At 34.6% G+C, this 18,759-nt stretch overlaps 2 gene segments (V, D, J or C); both read left to right on the top strand.

The window, feature by feature from the left end:
• Positions 1-1,525: 1,525 nt before the first annotated feature.
• LOC137090959 (T cell receptor beta chain MC.7.G5-like) lies at positions 1,526-6,425 on the top strand. The segment is given in 5 exon segments: positions 1,526-1,733; positions 4,876-5,226; positions 5,343-5,360; positions 5,478-5,581; positions 6,040-6,425. Coding segments are annotated over 5 exon segments (549 nt in total).
• A 623-nt stretch (positions 6,426-7,048) lies between these two features.
• LOC137090827 (T-cell receptor beta-2 chain C region-like) lies at positions 7,049-10,791 on the top strand. The segment is given in 5 exon segments: positions 7,049-7,055; positions 7,389-7,454; positions 9,363-9,710; positions 9,991-10,094; positions 10,576-10,791. Coding segments are annotated over 5 exon segments (561 nt in total).
• Positions 10,792-18,759: the final 7,968 nt, after the last annotated feature.

The raw sequence follows: 18,759 nt of genomic DNA, 5'->3' as shown, positions 1-18,759 counted from the left end.
TTCGGCGATGGAACAAAGTTAACAGTTCTTGGTAAGACACAAAACTATATATTACATAGTTGACTTGTTGTAAATATTAGAAATACCTTGTAGTTCAACAAGTAAAGAAGGCTTGTTGCATTTTCTCTTTAGAGTTGTACGATATGCTTAGACATTTGATTGTCAGTCGTTATACCATTCTGAGAAGTGTTGGTGCTCTCAAAAACAAAACAAATTAAATAAGTAAGAAAGATCTTGAGGAGGTTTCATCTGTAGCATAGAATCAGTGTGATCAGTTCGACCCTGCATACTTTGGAAATGGCACTAAACTCACAGTTCTAGGTGAGTAAGTCAAGTATCTTGATGTTCTTTAAATTAATATGTGTGTGAATGACATAGACACAGCATTTGCTTTGGCGTCTTGAGTATATTTGTTAGTGCACATATGCACTGTGACTCTGGTGCTTCTGAGGCTTACTTTGGCAGTGGAACAAAGCTAACCGTATTAGGTAAGAAAAATATATATATTTGTTATAATAATCTCAGATAATGTGAGTGGCAAAGTCTACATGATGTCCAGTAAAGCAGAGGTTTTAACTGTAGCTTAGTATCAGTGTGAACACTGGCAATCCTGCACACTTTGGCAATGGCACTAAACTTACAGTCCTAGGTGAGTAAATTTAGTATTCTGTGATATATAACATCTATCACAGAAATGTATCTAAGTAATGCTTATGAATTTACTGACTTTAATATGCAATGAATCTAAGTTATGCTGTTTGTGTATTATATATATAAAATGAATTAAATAAGCACACTGGACATTAGTCGTTGAAGTAAACTTGATTGATATAGTCGAGCAGCATTCAAGTTAAAACAGAGTTTGCATTTGCTGCCCTGAGTGAATTTGTTAGTGCACATGAGTGCTGTGACTCTGGTAGTTATCCAGCTCACTTCGGCAATGGAACAAAGCTAACCGTATTAGGTAAGAAAAATGTATATATTGTGTAGTATGTATATATGTATGTATATATGTCAGATGTATATATGTCAGATAATTTGAGCAGCAAAATTGACATGATCTGGACTATAGCTGAGGTTTTAACTGTAGCTTAGTATCAGTGTGAACACCGGCGATCCTGCACACTTTGGCAATGGCACTAAACTTACAGTCCTAGGTGAGTAATCTCAGTAGTCTGTGTGATATGTAAAACCATATCAAGATATCACAGAAATGTATGTGATTTTTAGTATTTACTGAACATAAGTTCTAAGTTATGCTGTTTGTGTATTATATTTATAAAATGTCTGGCTAAACATTTGATTTAGTCGAGTGGCATTTGCCGCCCTGAGTGAATTTGTTAGTGCACATGAGTGCTGTGACTCTGGTGGTAGTTATCCAGCTCACTTCGGCAATGGAACAAAGTTAACCGTTCTAGGTAAGATTAAGTATATTCTAAAATATGTTCATTCGACTTCATTGATTGCCGTTGATTTGTCAATGCTAAACAGCAAAGCACAATGTACTTCTGTCAAATGGAGGTTAAAATGTTTTCTAAAATGGTATTAAATTGAATTGGAATACTTCTGAGTAATCTTGAGATAATCATTCTTTAAAATGAAGTTAGATGTAGGTATTGTAAGTAGCATAATTTATGATTGTGACTATCTGAGGTATTAACAGTTGCCTAGAATCAGTGTGAACATGGGTAGTGAAGCACACTTTGGCGAAGGAACTAAGCTTACAGTCCTAGGTGAGTAATTTGCTTAATATTTATGATCTTAAAGATATTCACGACCATGCGATGCTCAGGTCTAAAATGATGTTTTTTTGAGAGCTTTCAAAACTGTATTGTTTTATATATTTTGGATGTATAAATGACTGTATGGTAAAGTACTTCAAGTAATTATTCTATAGTAGATATTTTGTTATGACATGTTCAAGTAAAAACAGATAGGGCTTTAGCGTTTGGTGTCTCGGGTAGATATGTTAGTGCACATGCGTGCTGTGACTCTGGTGTTGGTCAGGCTTATTTCGGCAGTGGAACAAAGTTAACCGTACTGGGTAAGAAACACTTTATGCTATTTCATTGATTTCATCTGTATGCTAGACTAAAGCACAATGTGATTTATTTCACATCAGTGGAGGTCATTAACAAAAGTAAAACTAATAAATGATATATGAAATTGATGAATTGGTATTGGATGAACTGGCAGTTCTCGAAAACCCAATTATGTCTTTAAAATTAAGTTAGATATAGTGAGATAAGTGGTACAGTATACAAGAATCCACCTGTAGCTGAGGTTTTAACTGTAGCACAGAATCAGTGTGACCTCTGGCTATGCTGCATACTTTGGCGATGGCACTAAACTTACAGTTTTAGGTGAGTAAATTCAGTATTATGTGTGATTTCTAGAACCTAATAGTCAAGTAAGTTAGCTTGGATTGTGATGTTCTCATGATAGAAGAAGTGAAATTACCTTAAAATATATAGTTAGATGACCCTGGGATAGGTGGCAATGTGCAAATGCTCTGCAGTAAAGTTTTAACTGTAGCTTAGATTCATTGTGAACAATCGCAGCCCTGCATACTTTGGCAAAGGCACTAAACTTACAGTTCTAGGTGAGTACATTAAGTAGAATGTGTGATATTTATAACCTAATATTAAACGTATTGTATTCACATGCATGAGAACTGGAATAGGTGCAGTCTTTAAAAATGAAGTTAGATAAAGTGGGAAAAGTGTCAGTGTTCACATGATCTCCTGAGGTTTTAACTGTAGCTTAGAATCATTGTGAACAATCTCAGTCCTGCACACTTTGGAGATGGCACTAAACTCACAGTCCTGGGTGAGTTAATCGAGTATTCTGCTATTAAAAATGATGTTTATTAGGATATCTAAAATAATGGTTAATTTAGAAGAATTGAGCTAGTTAACTTATCTTTAGTGCAGTAGCAATGTTCATATAATCTAGCTGAGGTTTTAACCGTAGCATAAAATCAGTGTGAACAATGCCAACCCTGCATACTTTGGAAATGGCACTAAACTCACGGTTCTAGGTGAGTAAACTGAACAGTCTGATCTTTAAGAGCTTAAATGATTGAAGTAGTATATGTAAAATGACAGTGTTGATTAGAATAACTGGAGAAAAGAATAGAGTTGGATATTAGTGTGCAATGTTACATGATCTGCAGTATAGCTGAGGTTTTAACTGCAGCTTAGAATCAGTGTGACCAGTACCCGTCCTGCATACTTTGGAAGTGGCACTAAACTTACGGTTCTAGGTGAGTCAATTGGTCATTCTGATCTTTAAGAACTTAAATGATTGAAGTAGTATAATGACAAAAGGACAATGTTAATAATAACTGGAGAAAAGAACAGAGTTTGATACAGTAGGGTGAGTGTCAATGTTTCATGATCTCCAGTAGTTGAGGTTTTAACTGCAGCTTAGAATCAGTGTGAACTATAACAGCCCTGCATACTTTGGCGATGGCACCAAACTTACAGTTTTAGGTAAGATTTTGTATTTTTGTGTGCTTGTCTCTTAGTATTTTATCAGTTTATACGTATGTTCTGTGAATGTGTTGTTAAAATGTTGAAAATAAGCTTTTCTTAATACTGCAAGTACTAATATCCAAACTGTAATAAGTGAATAAGGCGTTGATATGAACTAGAAATACTGGGATAAGAGTAGAAAGTCATCACTGTTCTTCTTGGAATATTCTAGAATATTACTAGTGTTGAGTCTGAGGTGCCAGATGTCCGTTCATAATGTTTAATTTAGTGAAATGGAAGCTTGTTGTGTTTCTGAAAATGTTTGATATATATTTATTGCATATGGTATTGAAAATCCACTATAAATAGCACTATAATTGGTCTATATGAGTGTTTAAAGCAGTGTAGTGCATTGTAGAATCAGTCATGTTCAAGTGATAGGAAGAGTTTTACTGTAACTGCTGAGCAGTGTGAACAACAGACCTGCATACTTTGGCCAGGGGACTAAACTCACTGTTCTAGGTAAGGAAGTAAATAATGTTGTCGTTTGATTTTTAATTTGTTTGGCATAATTGTGAAGTGCTTTGCATTGTTAGAGTAGCCAATGCCAATAACTGAATTTATATATAGGTGATGTAGCCTACAGTTTATATAGTATTAGTTTTTCTAGATCTGAGCGGTGCACCTATAACTGTTTATTGGCAAATCTTGATATAGTGCTTATGAATCAGTATTTTTACAAGCCTGTAATACTGGTGCTCTTCTGTATGTTCAATCAAATAAGTTTGTTGCTATGCGCTTCATATAACTGTGAGCTGAGTGCAGATACATCAGTTTCGTGTAAAATTGCCTGTGGTTTTCCTGTTGAAGAAGCAATTGAGCAGATAAACTGTAGAAATGCAGCCTTATTATTGACTAGATTCCTTACAGTTAAATGCACTGAACTGAGTGTAATACGGTACAATTAGCCCCAAAAAGGTGTTTGGTAAAAAGTGTTTTCTTTCTTAATGATCTGGCACATATTCTAGGATTTCAGGGAGACCAAAAAAAAAAAAAAAAAAAAAAACGACTTCCACTTTACATTTAGAGTCTTTAAGTAATAAAATATAAATTATTCATTGGATTGCACTTTTCAGTAAAAGGAGGTTGTTTCTGGGAATCAGGCTTTTATTATTTATAAAAATAATAATAATAATAATAATAATAATAATAATAATAATAATAATAATAATAATAATAATAATAATAATAATAATAATACAAGGAATTTTTTATATATATAATTCTTTGGATTAAGTTTCAGCAGACTGAAATGTCATGAAATGGTCTCTAAAATTAGTAATGTAAATATGATTAAATTATGTATTTCTTACTGTTATATGCTTATATTATTCTACAGATGGCGAAGTCAGTAAAAAGGAGAACATAAATGTCACTGTTCTACCACCCTCTCCTGAGGAGATCTGTAGAATCAAGGATACGGTCACTCTTGTGTGTGTGGCCACGAACTTCTACCCTGATCATGTGAGCATACAATGGAAGGTTGGCGGCATCCCTCGAACCGATGGTGTGGCGACAGACCCTTACGCCACTAAAATAGGTGGGAATCCAAAAAATTTAACCATATCCAGCCGACTTAAAGTCCCTAAAAAAGAATGGCAAAACCCAAAAAACGAATTCAAATGTGAATTGTCGTTCTACAATGGAAAAGATTATTGGACAATTGACAATGCCACCAATGGAATTACAGGTATGCATTATAGATAAGCTATATGAAAGATAAATTAAGAAACTGTTGAATGTGAATATAATTTGTGTTCATTCTGTAATATTTGAATCTTCTAATGCATTATCATCTAATTGCAGGGAGTGATTATACCCGAGGTAAGGATTTCCTCTTTTTTTCCATCTATGTACAAAAGATGAATACTATGAGTTGGGGTCAGAGGTCAAAAGATGTTCAGAATAATAATATTATTTTTGTTGTTTTAATCTCTCTAGAGAACTATATAAATTCATCAAATTGGATGAAGCTGACATACGGCGTGTTAATTGCCAAGAGTGGACTGTATGGCCTGGTCATCTTTGTGTTTGTATGGAGAAAGGTAAGGCTGATCAACCTGTCATTAGTTTAAATCATTTAAAACAGTACTGGAAGGATGGTAACATCACGAGCAACTTGTGTTTGGTTACATGTGTATATGTTACTACAATATTTAAAAAAAGAGATAATACAGCAGATGTGATGGACGGACGGACGGACGGACGGACGGATAGATAGATAGATAGATAGATAGATAGATAGATAGATAGATAGATAGATAGATGGATGGATGGATGGATGGATGGATGGATGGATGGATGGATGGATGGATGGATGGATGGATGGATGGATGGATGGATGGATGGATAGATAGATAGATAGATAGATAGATAGATAGATAGATAGATAGATAGATAGATAGATAGATAGATAGATAGATAGATAGATAGATAGATAGATAGATAGATAGATAGATAGATAGATGATATTTTCTGAATGTGTTTGTGATATGTGTTTCAGGGTTCATCTGGAAAGTCAGTGAACTGAAGTTGAGCTCTGGATTGATGACGTTCAGAAGAAGACTCTCTCCACTGACCTCATCCAGGAGAAGAGATGCTGTATATATGACTAAAGATTCTCGCAATTCTCTTTCTGTTCTTTTCTGTATATTTATCCCAATGAAAGTGTAAAGATACTTCAGATCAGATTAATCATAAAACCTAGATTTGATACTTTTTTCACCCCCTTGTTTCCTCGCTATTTAGTAATAATTTGATAGCATACTGTACTGGAAAAGCAGTTAATATAATTTGTTATTTTAAACATTTACATTTATATTTACTGTATTTTGTTTTTATTTTCATTTGAATTATACATAATGCAAATAAAATATATGACACATATTATCCCCAAAGAAAATTCTCATTTTATTTTATAGGCATATAGTTAAACCGATAGAGCATATGGCACTAATAATGCCAACGTTTGATTCCAAGGGAGCACAAATAAATTGCATACCTTGAAAAGTAATCAGTTACTACACAGATCTCCCGATTACTTTGACTGAAGTAATATCATGGTAGCAGTGATGTAAATCATTGGTTCTACCCTGCAGCAGACAGTATGTGCTCCTCATGCTCTCTGAGAGGCCCTCTAGTGAATACACTGATACTGAACACGGGACTTATTAAACACACACAATGTTTAATGGTCCCACTGCGACCCACACCATGACAAAACATATTCTAGCTTCTTTAAATAATTAGCTAGATCAATTTATCTATCAACTGGATGAACCTCATAACACATTTATTCCAGTTTAGACTCCCACCACTTAATAAATGGGATAAAAAAAAATCTACCCGTTCAGTTTAATGAATGCTGCAGACTTGTTTTTCCTCAGTTCATGCATCTTATACACAAAGCTTTATGATTATCAAACATAAATAGAACATGTTCTTAGTTATTATGATGAACATTTGAGGTTACCTGTGTGAACCTCAATGCAAATAACATCCACCAAGACTGGATGCCCAGTTGGGTAAATTAATTGCAAAAAATGTAAGAAAGCATGATTTCCCTGGTTTGATATTTTATCCAATACAGTGACATGTATCATTTGTCAGTGTTTTGAGTGCACTTGGGGCCACTATACTATATATTTTTTTGTTGGTATTAATTATTGTTAAAACATCACTGAACATTACACAAGCATACATTTCAGCCTATACGTTGTGCTCCCAGAGGCCTCTCAGGGTAACAGCTGGGAGGCCACTATGGCTTTCATGGTCTCAAACTGAAAAGGGGCCCCAAAAACAGTGTACCATTGCCCATTATTAGCTGTTAGTAGTTGAGGTTTAGGTAATGAGGTAAATCATCGTGTACTAGCTACGCGAAACTAGAATTTGGAGAAGGGACTAAACTGACGGTTCTGGGTAAGTTTGAATTTTTAAACTCTGAAACAGTACAAATAGTAAAAGTAGACATCATTCAATAAATGTACTCGTTTGATTTGTGAAATGCAGTAAACGGGTCATATTGTGCATGGCATGCAAAAGAAAATGGATTGGCAAAAGAAGCAAGGACCATGTGCCACTAAAATTTGGACATATTATTTTATTTTATACATTTAAAATGTTTATTTAACAACTACCTTAAGAAATATCAGTATTTTTGTTAAGAATATGTTCATCAATCAATGAGTAAATTGGGGAACATTTCAGCTGGGATACATAAATGTACAAATAAAAGGATTTCAAATAAGGTGCAGGTCTTACAATCATAAAACTATTTAAAACAGTATACAAATCAAATCATCTGAACATTTAGATGTATGTTTGAACTAAGCAGCTAGATTACATAAATTGCTATGACATTTCTTGGAGGGATGTATAAAGTATTTTATCCACTCTTTAGTTCAATGATACAAAAATACAAGAAATTAGCAACAATTATCAAATACAATTATTGTACAAAAAGAGGTAACTGTATTTGAGTGTCCTTTTTACATATGTCGCATGTCCTTACTGTAATAATTACAGTAAATTATGCATAATTGCATGCAACTAACCCTAAACCAAACCCTAACCCTATCGTAGTTAATTATTATTCCTCAGTACTTAAATGCACAACTACACATTTAAATCAAGTCTAGCCAAAATTTTTCCAAGGCCATGATGCGATTGATCAGTTAAAATCGAGCATTGAGCCATTTAATAATGACAGTAGTTATAACATAGTAACTATTGTATAATAAACTTCTGGTAACATTTAATTTTACAGTGTCCTTTTCACATATGTTACATGTAGGTTACTATAGTAATTCATATAAACTGTGCACAATCCTAATGCTAACCCTACAGTAGGTGTATGTAGTTCATTAATATTACTCAGTACCTAATGGTATAATTACACTGTAACACAGACACCTTAAAAAAGAGTTAGTTTATTGGATAACACTTTATTTTACAGTGTCCTTGTTACATACTCATCATAGTAGAAACATCAAATTATATATATATATATATATATAAACTGTAAAAAAATTTGGTTGGTTTTTGTTGGTTTAACTTAAAAAAGTAAGTAACCTGGTTGCCTTAAAATTGTGAGTTAATTGAAATTAAAACTTTGAGTTGATACAATGAAGGAAATTAGTTTAATAAATAGAAACTCAAAATATTATTGTATCTGAACCACATAAAAAAATTGATAAATCATGAAAATAGCACTATTTGGCATGTTTCACTGCATCATCAGAAATAAAACACACACAATTACCCAATATGCTTACAAAATCTTTTAATAATATTTTAATAAAGGTTGTCGAATCTCAAAAAATGTTCATTGTATTAACTCAAAATTTTAAGGCAACCAGGTAACTTTTTTTCTAAATAATTTTTTTTACAGTGTGTATATATATATATATATATATATATATATATATATATATATATATATATATATATATATATATATATATATATATATATATATATATATATATATATATATATATATATATATATATATATATATATATATATATATAATTATCAATTACACCTTAAAATAAAATGTAACCTTTAACTTTAAGGTGTCCTTGTTATATTTTGCGTAATATATTGTAATACAATTAAGTACTATTAGTAATAATGGTAATATAAAGTAATAATAATGAGCAACATGTACTTACTATAGGGTTAGGGTTTGGTTGAGTGTTAGCTGCATGTAATCATGCATAATTTAATGTTTCTATGATAAGTATGTAAGAAGGGCACTGTAAAATAAAGTGTTACCAAATAAAGTGTAAGCAAACTTCCTAACATTGCGCTTTCCTTCTCAAGCTACAAACATCACTCTACCTAAAGTCAAGATCCTACCACCATCTCCAAGAGAAATCTGCTCCCAGAAAGAGACCAATTCAAATCTAACCTTAGTGTGTGTGGCCACGGGCTTTTATCCCGATCATGTGAGTTTGACCTGGAAAGTGAATGGCAAAGAGAGAGAGAACAGCGTATCAACTGACACCACAGCCCAACAGGACAGTATGACATTACTGTACCATATCAGCAGCAGAATGAAAGTTTCTAAAGGAGAATGGATGGATCCCAGAAATCACTTCACCTGCACGGTGCGATTCTACGACGGAAAAGATTATGTCAATGTCACAGACACTATAAAGGGTCAAAAAGGTTTGTGGAAATGAACTAAATCTACATAATTGCCAACATGGCAAATATATATTTAATATTTAAATATTTAGCATAATTTATTTGCAGATCCCACTTTATTCTTCATCCATTGCATCCAGATTAATAGTGTCCTAAATCCCCAAATAATTTTCCAGGCCACTGCATATTTGGAGTGTTTGAAACAACATAGCTTATTCATTTTTAATTGTCTAATTCGACAGTCACTGCATTAATGACTTATAGTGATATATCAGACATGTGTGTGCATTGGTGTTTTTAGAGAGGCCAAAGGGACTGAAACTGCTTGGCTTCGGCTACATCCTGTTCCTCAGCAAGAGCCTGCTGTATGCGCTGATTGTGTCTGGTGTAGTGTGGAAACTCAAGGTAATCCCTGATAACCACCATGAACATCTCACACATCAAATATGATATAGAGAATATAGATATATATATGATTTAGGGTACGTTCACACTACAACACGGATCCGCAAAATTATGTATTCGGCATGCAAGGTCAGCTGGCGAGGTCATTATTTGTACAGAAAAACGGCACATCTACAGACTGAACATGTAATTTGCATGTGCATGACGTCACCATTTGCACAAATCCGTATTTGCATAAAAGTAACCTTTTCAAAAATGTACACTTTGAAACCTTTTTTTCAAAACTAAGTTTTCAGGCCCTCTATTGTTGTCATATTTATGTATATATATATATATATATATATATATATATATATATATATATATATATATATATATATATATATTTATTTATTTATTTATTTTTTCTCCAGTTTTTAGTTGAAAACTGGGTTGTGAAAGTCTATAACAATTTATGTGCGCGCAATTTATTTCCCTACAGTCTTCAAAGAAGATGACCCCATTCCCGGAGGACTGACCATGAGCTTGTCCATACATTTTCTCCTTGAGTGACCAGAAGTGTCTTTCTTTATTACAAAACATGTAAGATTTCTGTGTATTTTATATTTGACTAGATTCGTGTTGTTTTGTATGACTTTAATCCCACATAATATGATTTAATTTGTTTTCATTTTTGAGTAATAAAATTGTTCACATATCTCCCAAAACCTGCAAGTTTTTGCTTGTTAAGCGCATGTACCGCTAAAGTTTAATACAAATATGGAAATATTAATCAGGAACACTGTAAAAAAAAAGTCTGCTGCCTTAAATTTTTAAGTGCAATCAGCTTGAGTGTTTAAGTTATTGCAACTTAAATTACATTAAAAAATTGCGTAACTTATTTTGATGAGATAAAGCCATATGTTTGCATAACTTATTGATCATATCATTTTATTTAAACAGTGCATTAACTAACAATGAGAAACAAATTAGAATGTGATAGAATTTTTGGATTCTACTATCTGCTAAACATCCTGTAAATAATTCTGAGGCCTTTGGTTTTCTGAGAAACAGGATAATTGCATATGTTTTGTGCCGTGGAAATGATGCGCTTTTGGAAAGTGTAGGTTGTTATCTCAGTTATGTAAGAATCTTCCACCACTGCAATAAGAAAAATAAGATTTTATATGACACGTGACCTTTTACATTTCTCAAATGTGAGTTGAGCTCTAAAGCTTTTCTATAATTCCTGGAACAAGGCACATCGAAAATACTGAGAACTGCAACTGAAAATAACAACACAAAATAAGGTCACGCTTTATTTTTGGTAGTCCACTTTAGTCATCCTATGAACTTTAAGTAACTTTGCAACTACATGTCAACTAATAACACTCTACACTTAACAACAGATTAAGCTGACATAGTTTCAAAGTTACTTTTGTGTCTGCTGAGGAGCATCAAAATGAAGTGTTAGCAGATATTAAGCAGATGGTATATTAATACTCCAATGAGAGTTAGTTGACATGTAGTTGCAGTAAAATTTCTAAAGTGGACCACCGAAATAAAGAATGACCTAAATATTGGTGTTTTTTACAGTCATTTGAGAATGTGAATAATTCTAGTTTGAATGGCGTAGATGAGTTTAAACATCAGCCTGCTGCAGGTTGCTGTAGTCGAAAGCAGGATGTGGTGCGAGCAGTGTTGAGGTGTTGGGGAGGATGCGGTAAGAGTGTTCTCGAGATCTTTCACACACCTGCTGCTGCTCACAAGCCTCAAAGCCCATACAACATCTTCAGACTGAACCAATTCAAAAGACAAGAGCTGTTGGAAACTGGTGCAGAGCTGAATCATTCAAGGAGGATGTTTGCAGGTTGTCTCAACAGTCTGCACCACACACCCACACATCTGTACTGTTTTTCTGGAGCATTTAACTCATCATCATGAAGCACTTGCTCGGTCTGAGTCATTTGGAGAAAGAAAACAGAATTAGAAAACACTAGGGATTTAGAAAGACGTTTTATTCAGTCATTAATCATATATATATAAACATGCTAAAATGTTATGTACTTTTACATTTACAGTATTCATTAGGTGTCAATCAAATCATGCTCAGTTTGTTAGACTGAGAAATCGCAAATCTGAGACTGTGAGGACAGGGCGTTCCTCAGGGTTCAGCGTTTGGCCCAGCTTTATTTAGCATATACTGTATATGCTTCCACTTGGGCAGATTATCAGGAAGCATGGCCTTGGGTATCACTGCTACAGTATGTGGATGATAGTTAAATCTACATCACCTCTAGCCCTGATTTCCATAGTAGGTTAGCTATTATGAGTAAGTGTCTAGAAGAGATCAGAATGCAGAATAACTTCTTAAAACCGAACGGCTCAAAAACTGTCCTGATGTTTATTTGGTATGATGGTGGCAGCTACTCGAAAGGTCGAACATATTAACTTGGTTGTTGACTCTAATATGGTACAGTACTCCCCGCTTCACAGGTGCAGAATCCTGGTGTCATTTTTGATCCTCAACTAACATTAGACGCTAATAAAACGCATCACATCAAAAATGACCTCCTATCATCTTCTTTATCATTACTTCTTTCTTTTGCTGACGCAGAAAGGCTCATACATGCCTTCATTACAGCTAGGTTCGATTACTGTAATGCCTCGTCCTCTGGCCTTCCAGATTAATCTTTAAGCAGGCTACACAGTATAATCAAAATTCTGCTGCTTTTGTACTCATACCTCTCTCCCACAACACATTAAACCGGTGCTTCTTTGTGTTTCTTTGTGATCTTATTAGTCAATACACTCCTTCACATTCTCTCCGTCCTGCCAACACTCTTTTACTTCCTCACCTTCATGTAAACTTAAGACCATAAGCTTTTTCATTTATAGGCACATCAGAAAAGCTTCAACTTTGGAATATTTTAAAAAGGTTGTTTTTAGTTATTTATTTATTTTTTAAGTGTTGTTGTGTTTTGTTTTTATTTCACTGTAGTGCTTTGGGTTTAAAGGTGCACTGTGTAAGTTCAGCAACCAGCTGTGAGGTTGTGAAGTTTGAGGGCAACTTACCATTCACCCCTCCCTTTCGAAGCACATAGAGAAGCTACGGTGGCTGACACAGGACAAAGATGTCGTCTGGGACAGCAGAGAGTAGCTAGCGCTCTGTAGAGCAGTTTGTCCCTTTAGGGCTACTGTAGAAACATGACGGCGCAAAATGGAGATTTCACTGTAAGGGGATCCGGAGTGTATTTAGATAGAAATGGCTCATTCTAAAGTAATAAAAACATAATGGTTAATTGAGGTCTTTATACACCACTGAAAACATAGTTATAATGCATTTCTATCAATATATCCTCATACACACTGCAACTTTAAGAAAAGCAAATAATAAATAAACTGCATTTTTATTAGACTGTTTCATTAATGTACTCAATGTAACATAATTTTAATGTAGTGAATTTTAAGAGAAAATAAGTTAATAAGGTATTTTTTTAATTGATTATTGTTTCACATTCTTGTCTCCTGGACCCCAAATTTAAAAACAGTAAAGTCAATCTCAACACAAGGGTTCAGTTTTACTGCAGATGACTTTCAGACAAAAAATAGGGATATGTCCCCTCTTTCAATCAAGGAAGTTGAAACAAGGCCTCTAATTATATGATCTATCCTTCAAATTAACTGCAGATGTTAAATTACAGGTCAACAGAGTCTAAAGTGTTTTGAACATATCCAGTGATTTGAACTTATTGAATTTCGACCACTTCCAGAGGTTCGACCGGTTCATTCGACCGGATTACTATTGTAGTGTAAATGTCTACTGACCTAGCGTGTAAACATTATGGGAAGTGCACTAGCCAGATGAGATTTAAACTTTGTTGGCTGAAGACCCAAGTTTGGTTAGAAAACGAAAAAACAAACCAAGCACAATGTTCTCTCACCATTCCTGATTTGTAACACACACCTGCAGTGTTCAGGGTCCTGTGGCTGTCAGAGCAGAAACAAAAGCTGATGCTTCTGATGATCTGTTTTGTCCATCATTTCCGGTCGTGTTTATATGTCAATTGCATGATCTTATTTCATCTATTAGAAGGAAAGATCTGAAAAAGCTCATACATCTTCCCACCCATAGACCCTCCCCATGAAGAAATTAGGACAGAATGGGTTGAAAATGGACAAAAGTGACTAAAACACCAGGTGTAAAAGAAAATGTATCTCCCTCGTCTACCTGTGATCCGATCAACAAAAATGCACCTTACTATCAGGTGTAAACAGGGCCTGAGAGTTTTTGTACAGCTCCATTGTAGTCTGCCATACTGTGGGGACTGGCTGCACAATACCAAACAGCAGAACCAATATGGGTAACATTCATGGACTTCAGCCGTATCTCAAGAAGCCCTGGTCTGTTCGATGAAAAATCCCCCATGCTTTCCGGATCCACCATGCCTTTACCCAGAGAACTGAACATCAGCATGAAACCATCTGTCGGGGTCCAGCGGTACCAGTACAGGTTTGGGTTATCAGTGCCTGTGATGGAGCAGGTGACTTCAAGTGGTACACCTGTTAGAACAATAATCTCCAATGGGTTTTGGTTTACCTGAAGACCTGAGATAAAAAGAACAGGAATAAGTCATTTAAGATTTAAAACATTTAAAGCTTTTGTGCAAATCAACAGCTTACACATAGAAGCAGGCCATTGCAATGATACAAAAAAGAGGGCGTAATGCAAACGCATCATGAATAGCTGAATTTAGCAAAGTGTTGAGGCTTAAATAATCCCGGTGTGCCTCTAGAGGTGGGGTCGGGTGCTGTAGTTTAGTGGAGAAAGATCTAGGCTGGCCTAGGGGAAACCCATCAACTATCAGCTCTTGACTTATGAAAGAAGCTTAACCCCAAGGTTATCAAAGGGGATGTTCATGTAAAAGTGAACTACTGTTAGTCACTTTGTATGTCCTTTTGGTAACTTTATTTTAGGGTTCAGTTCTCGCTATTAACTATTTGCTTATTACCATGCATATTACAGTTTAGTTTTAGAGTTCTCACTATTAATTAACTATGACTTTTGCCTCAACAAACTACTAATTAGGTACTGCTTATTAATAGTTAGTAAGGTAGTTGTTAAGCTTAGCTATTGGCAGGATTAAGGGATGTAGAATATGGCCATGCAGAATAAGGCATTAAAATGTACTTTATAAATACTAATAAACAGCCAATTCCAGTTCTATGCATGCTAATTTTGCAACCAGACTGAAGTGTTACCACATAAACAATTGGCGTGTAATAAGGTGCATTGTAATGTATAGTTGCATAAGCAGTAGCATAAGCAAATGAGATATGTTCTAAACCACATCCCGTTAAATATTGTCCAAATATTTAATTTCTAAAATTCTGATGAATTAAACATTACAACATGAAGCAATATCAGAATTCAGTTTCACAAATAATGTGGAGAACAGATGTAATTACAAGATATACAAACATATTACTTGTTGTTAACTACTTGAATTTGTAAGATGTCTAATTTGCTACAAGGAACTTTTCCAACTAGGTGTGACAAACTTCTTCTTGTACTGTCAGCAGGAAAAAAAACCCTATGACAGAAACCTCTACTCCAGTACGCCTACTACTTCTCAGCAGAACTTAGTGTGATGGGCGTCATAACAACTACACAACAAATACATGTCTAAACAGCATATTATAATCATAAATATTTAATTATACCCATAATAGATAGGTAAACAACAATACACAAGGCTGATGTTCATTTTATCAGTGGGTAGGACTAGATAGAACTGGATCATGTGACAGTGTTTCCTCTAAGTAACTGAGATGTCAATCTGAGGACTGAGAGCTGCTTCCATGCCCAAACTAAAGGAAATGTTATGTCTTAGCGCCATCTGCTGAATTCTTATTGCAGCTCAAATGTATGAAGGCACTGAGTGTTATATTACAAATTACCTCGCTTGTTTTTTTAATACTTTAGTTTAAATTACTAAATAGTAATTATTTCATAAAAATAATCCTCAGTTGCATTTTACATTCATATTTCAATTTAGTTTTGATTAATTTATTGACTTGCTTTATGGCAAACTTGATCCTGCAGAGTTTAGCTCCAATTTGCCTCAAAACACCTGCCTGGAAGTTTCTAGTATGCCTAGTAAGTATGGAAGACGAAACCTGCAAAAACAATAAATAAAAAACAAATAAATACGCAAATAATATATATATATATATATATATATATATATATATATATATATATATATATATATATATATATATATATATATATATATATATATATATATATATACACTGTAAAAAATGATATGTTCAATAAGTTATGACAACAGCATATGTTTTTACATGGTTTTAACTCATCAAAATAAGTTAAGAAATGTTAAACTTGTTTTTATTAGTTATACAAGATGTAACTCATTTTTTAAAGTCAGTTTAACATAATTTAAGTTGAAATAACTTAAACATCCAAGCAGTGTGAACAAGTGTCACAGCAGCCGCTGAGCGAACGCACAGAGTAACGTCATAACATCATTTTAAACATACTTAAATGTATCTAATATGATAAACAGAGCTGCGTTACCTCATACTCATGAGTGGAAATGGCCCCGGCGACTGTGTCCCGTCATAATAAAAGTCCTGCTGCTCGTGTGTTGCACAACAATCGCTCCAGCGGCCTTGCTCAGCTCCTCAACACTCGGTTCTGCTCTGCTTCACACTACAGTAACGTTAATAACCGCATCCATCAACATGATTTCTGCCCGAGCCCTATCCCGATTGTTTTCTATTTGATTATTTTTTGCAGGTTTTGTCCTCCACAAGTAAGACCTTGATTAGCTGGTTCGGTTGGTTTTATTGGGATTGGAGTTAATCTATACAGGACAGTGGCACTCCAGGAGTAGGATTGATTGGACACTCCTGCTTTATGAACTTGCTGTGATAAATTGCTTTTGATGTTCCTCATTTACAAGTCTCTTTGGATAAAAGCAAATATAGTATGCACTTAGATTTAATTAGCAAAAAAGTCACATTTATTTGTAGGCTGGATAATACAGGAATGTGTGGTTTACGAAGTTATGACATTTATGTGGTTTTAAAAAGTTCTGCCATTTGTCATTGGTTTTTGTACAGCAGCAGAGTAAGTCTGTGTCACTGTGCTCACTCACTGCACAGAAATACACACCACTATCGTCAGGCTCCAGTTTATTTACTGTGAAAGATCCACGTTCTGCTACAGTCTTATCGGCTGAGTATTTCTCATCAGAAAATTCACCAAAGTCTGGCTTGAGGTTTGTCATTGTGAACGCAATGAGTTTCATTGTCTCTCCTGGGCATTGTCGGAACCAGTACATGCAGATATAGAGTGAACTTTTAGTATGACTGCAGTCCATTTGTGCAGATTTACCCCGTGAAGCCCTTAATATTGGAGTCTGTGTAACATCACTGGCTTCTGAAAAATAATAATAAAAATAGCTAGATTAAACAAAATACATATTACAAAACACTAATGTATTCAGATACACAAACTTATCCAACCTGAAATATGTTTCAGAATAAACAGTTTAATAATAATTGGTATAATCATGTTAGTTCTCTGGCTAGACTAGACATGCCATAAATGCAGAAGAAAACTATGAACGCTTAAATACAGGAGCACAGGATGTGACATCACTATGGCATCACTCTGTCCCTTTATAGTGTTTTATTGAACCCTTTAGGAAACTGGTGTTCATTTTGTCAATGGCCTGAACAGGAAGAGCGTTTGAAAAAATGACAGTTTGAATTAAAAAATAATTGACTTAAGGCACAAAAACCAAACTTAGAGCACTGGTCCCGCATTTACAGATAGATAAAGGTGTTTGTAAATGTTAGCCTTTAGCACCATCTACTGGATTCATGTCCTATTGTGGCTCACACACTGCTGTGTATCGGTCAGTGTTGCAACAGGGCTGCTCTGGCTTTTTTTTTTTCATTGGGGGAGCAAAACCAGATAATATAACTGCTACTAGTGTGTCTGTAAAACCAATATCATGCAATCGCACTGCCTCCATTCAGCAGCTGTGATTACAGGCCAAGTTCTGCATCAAAATAAATAGCTATACTAAGCAGAAAGCCTACTATTACTTTACAAATACTCTAATCAAGAGTTAACATGTGCAATGATACTTTTATTAAACAAAATGTCTAAAAAATGCTAATGGCATGCGTTAGCAACATGTTAATGAATGCTATCGAACATGTTATAAATATGCCAGCAATACGTTAAACGTGCTAGCATTGTAAAATCATGCTAGCAACATGCCAGAACAAGGACATGTTAATGCCTAGCAACATGTTAAAACATTTAGCAAGTCTAGCAAACATGGTAAATCATGCTAGCATTATCTAGCAACATGCCAACAATGCATAAATACTAGTTAACATGTTAGCAATGGCTGGGATTAGTCTATGTAGTCTAATGTGGTGTGCTCTCATAAAGTCTAATGCATCTGAAGAGGTTGACTGAACAGGTTTGTTTTGGCATCTTCATGGTCAGGTAAGGACAAACTGGGATCGTCCCAATGATTTTATTAGTTTTCCTGTCTTCATGTCTCTCTATCTGACAGTAAAACCTTCAAACCTCAAGCTTTTAAAACGATTTACTTTTAGGCCAACATCAAAGAGT

The sequence above is a fragment of the Pseudorasbora parva genome, chromosome 10 (genome assembly GCF_024679245.1).
Source record: "Pseudorasbora parva isolate DD20220531a chromosome 10, ASM2467924v1, whole genome shotgun sequence".
Lineage (NCBI taxonomy): Eukaryota > Metazoa > Chordata > Actinopteri > Cypriniformes > Gobionidae > Pseudorasbora > Pseudorasbora parva.
Note: the sequence above shows the minus strand (reverse complement) of the source record. Positions and strands in the feature narration are given on the sequence as shown.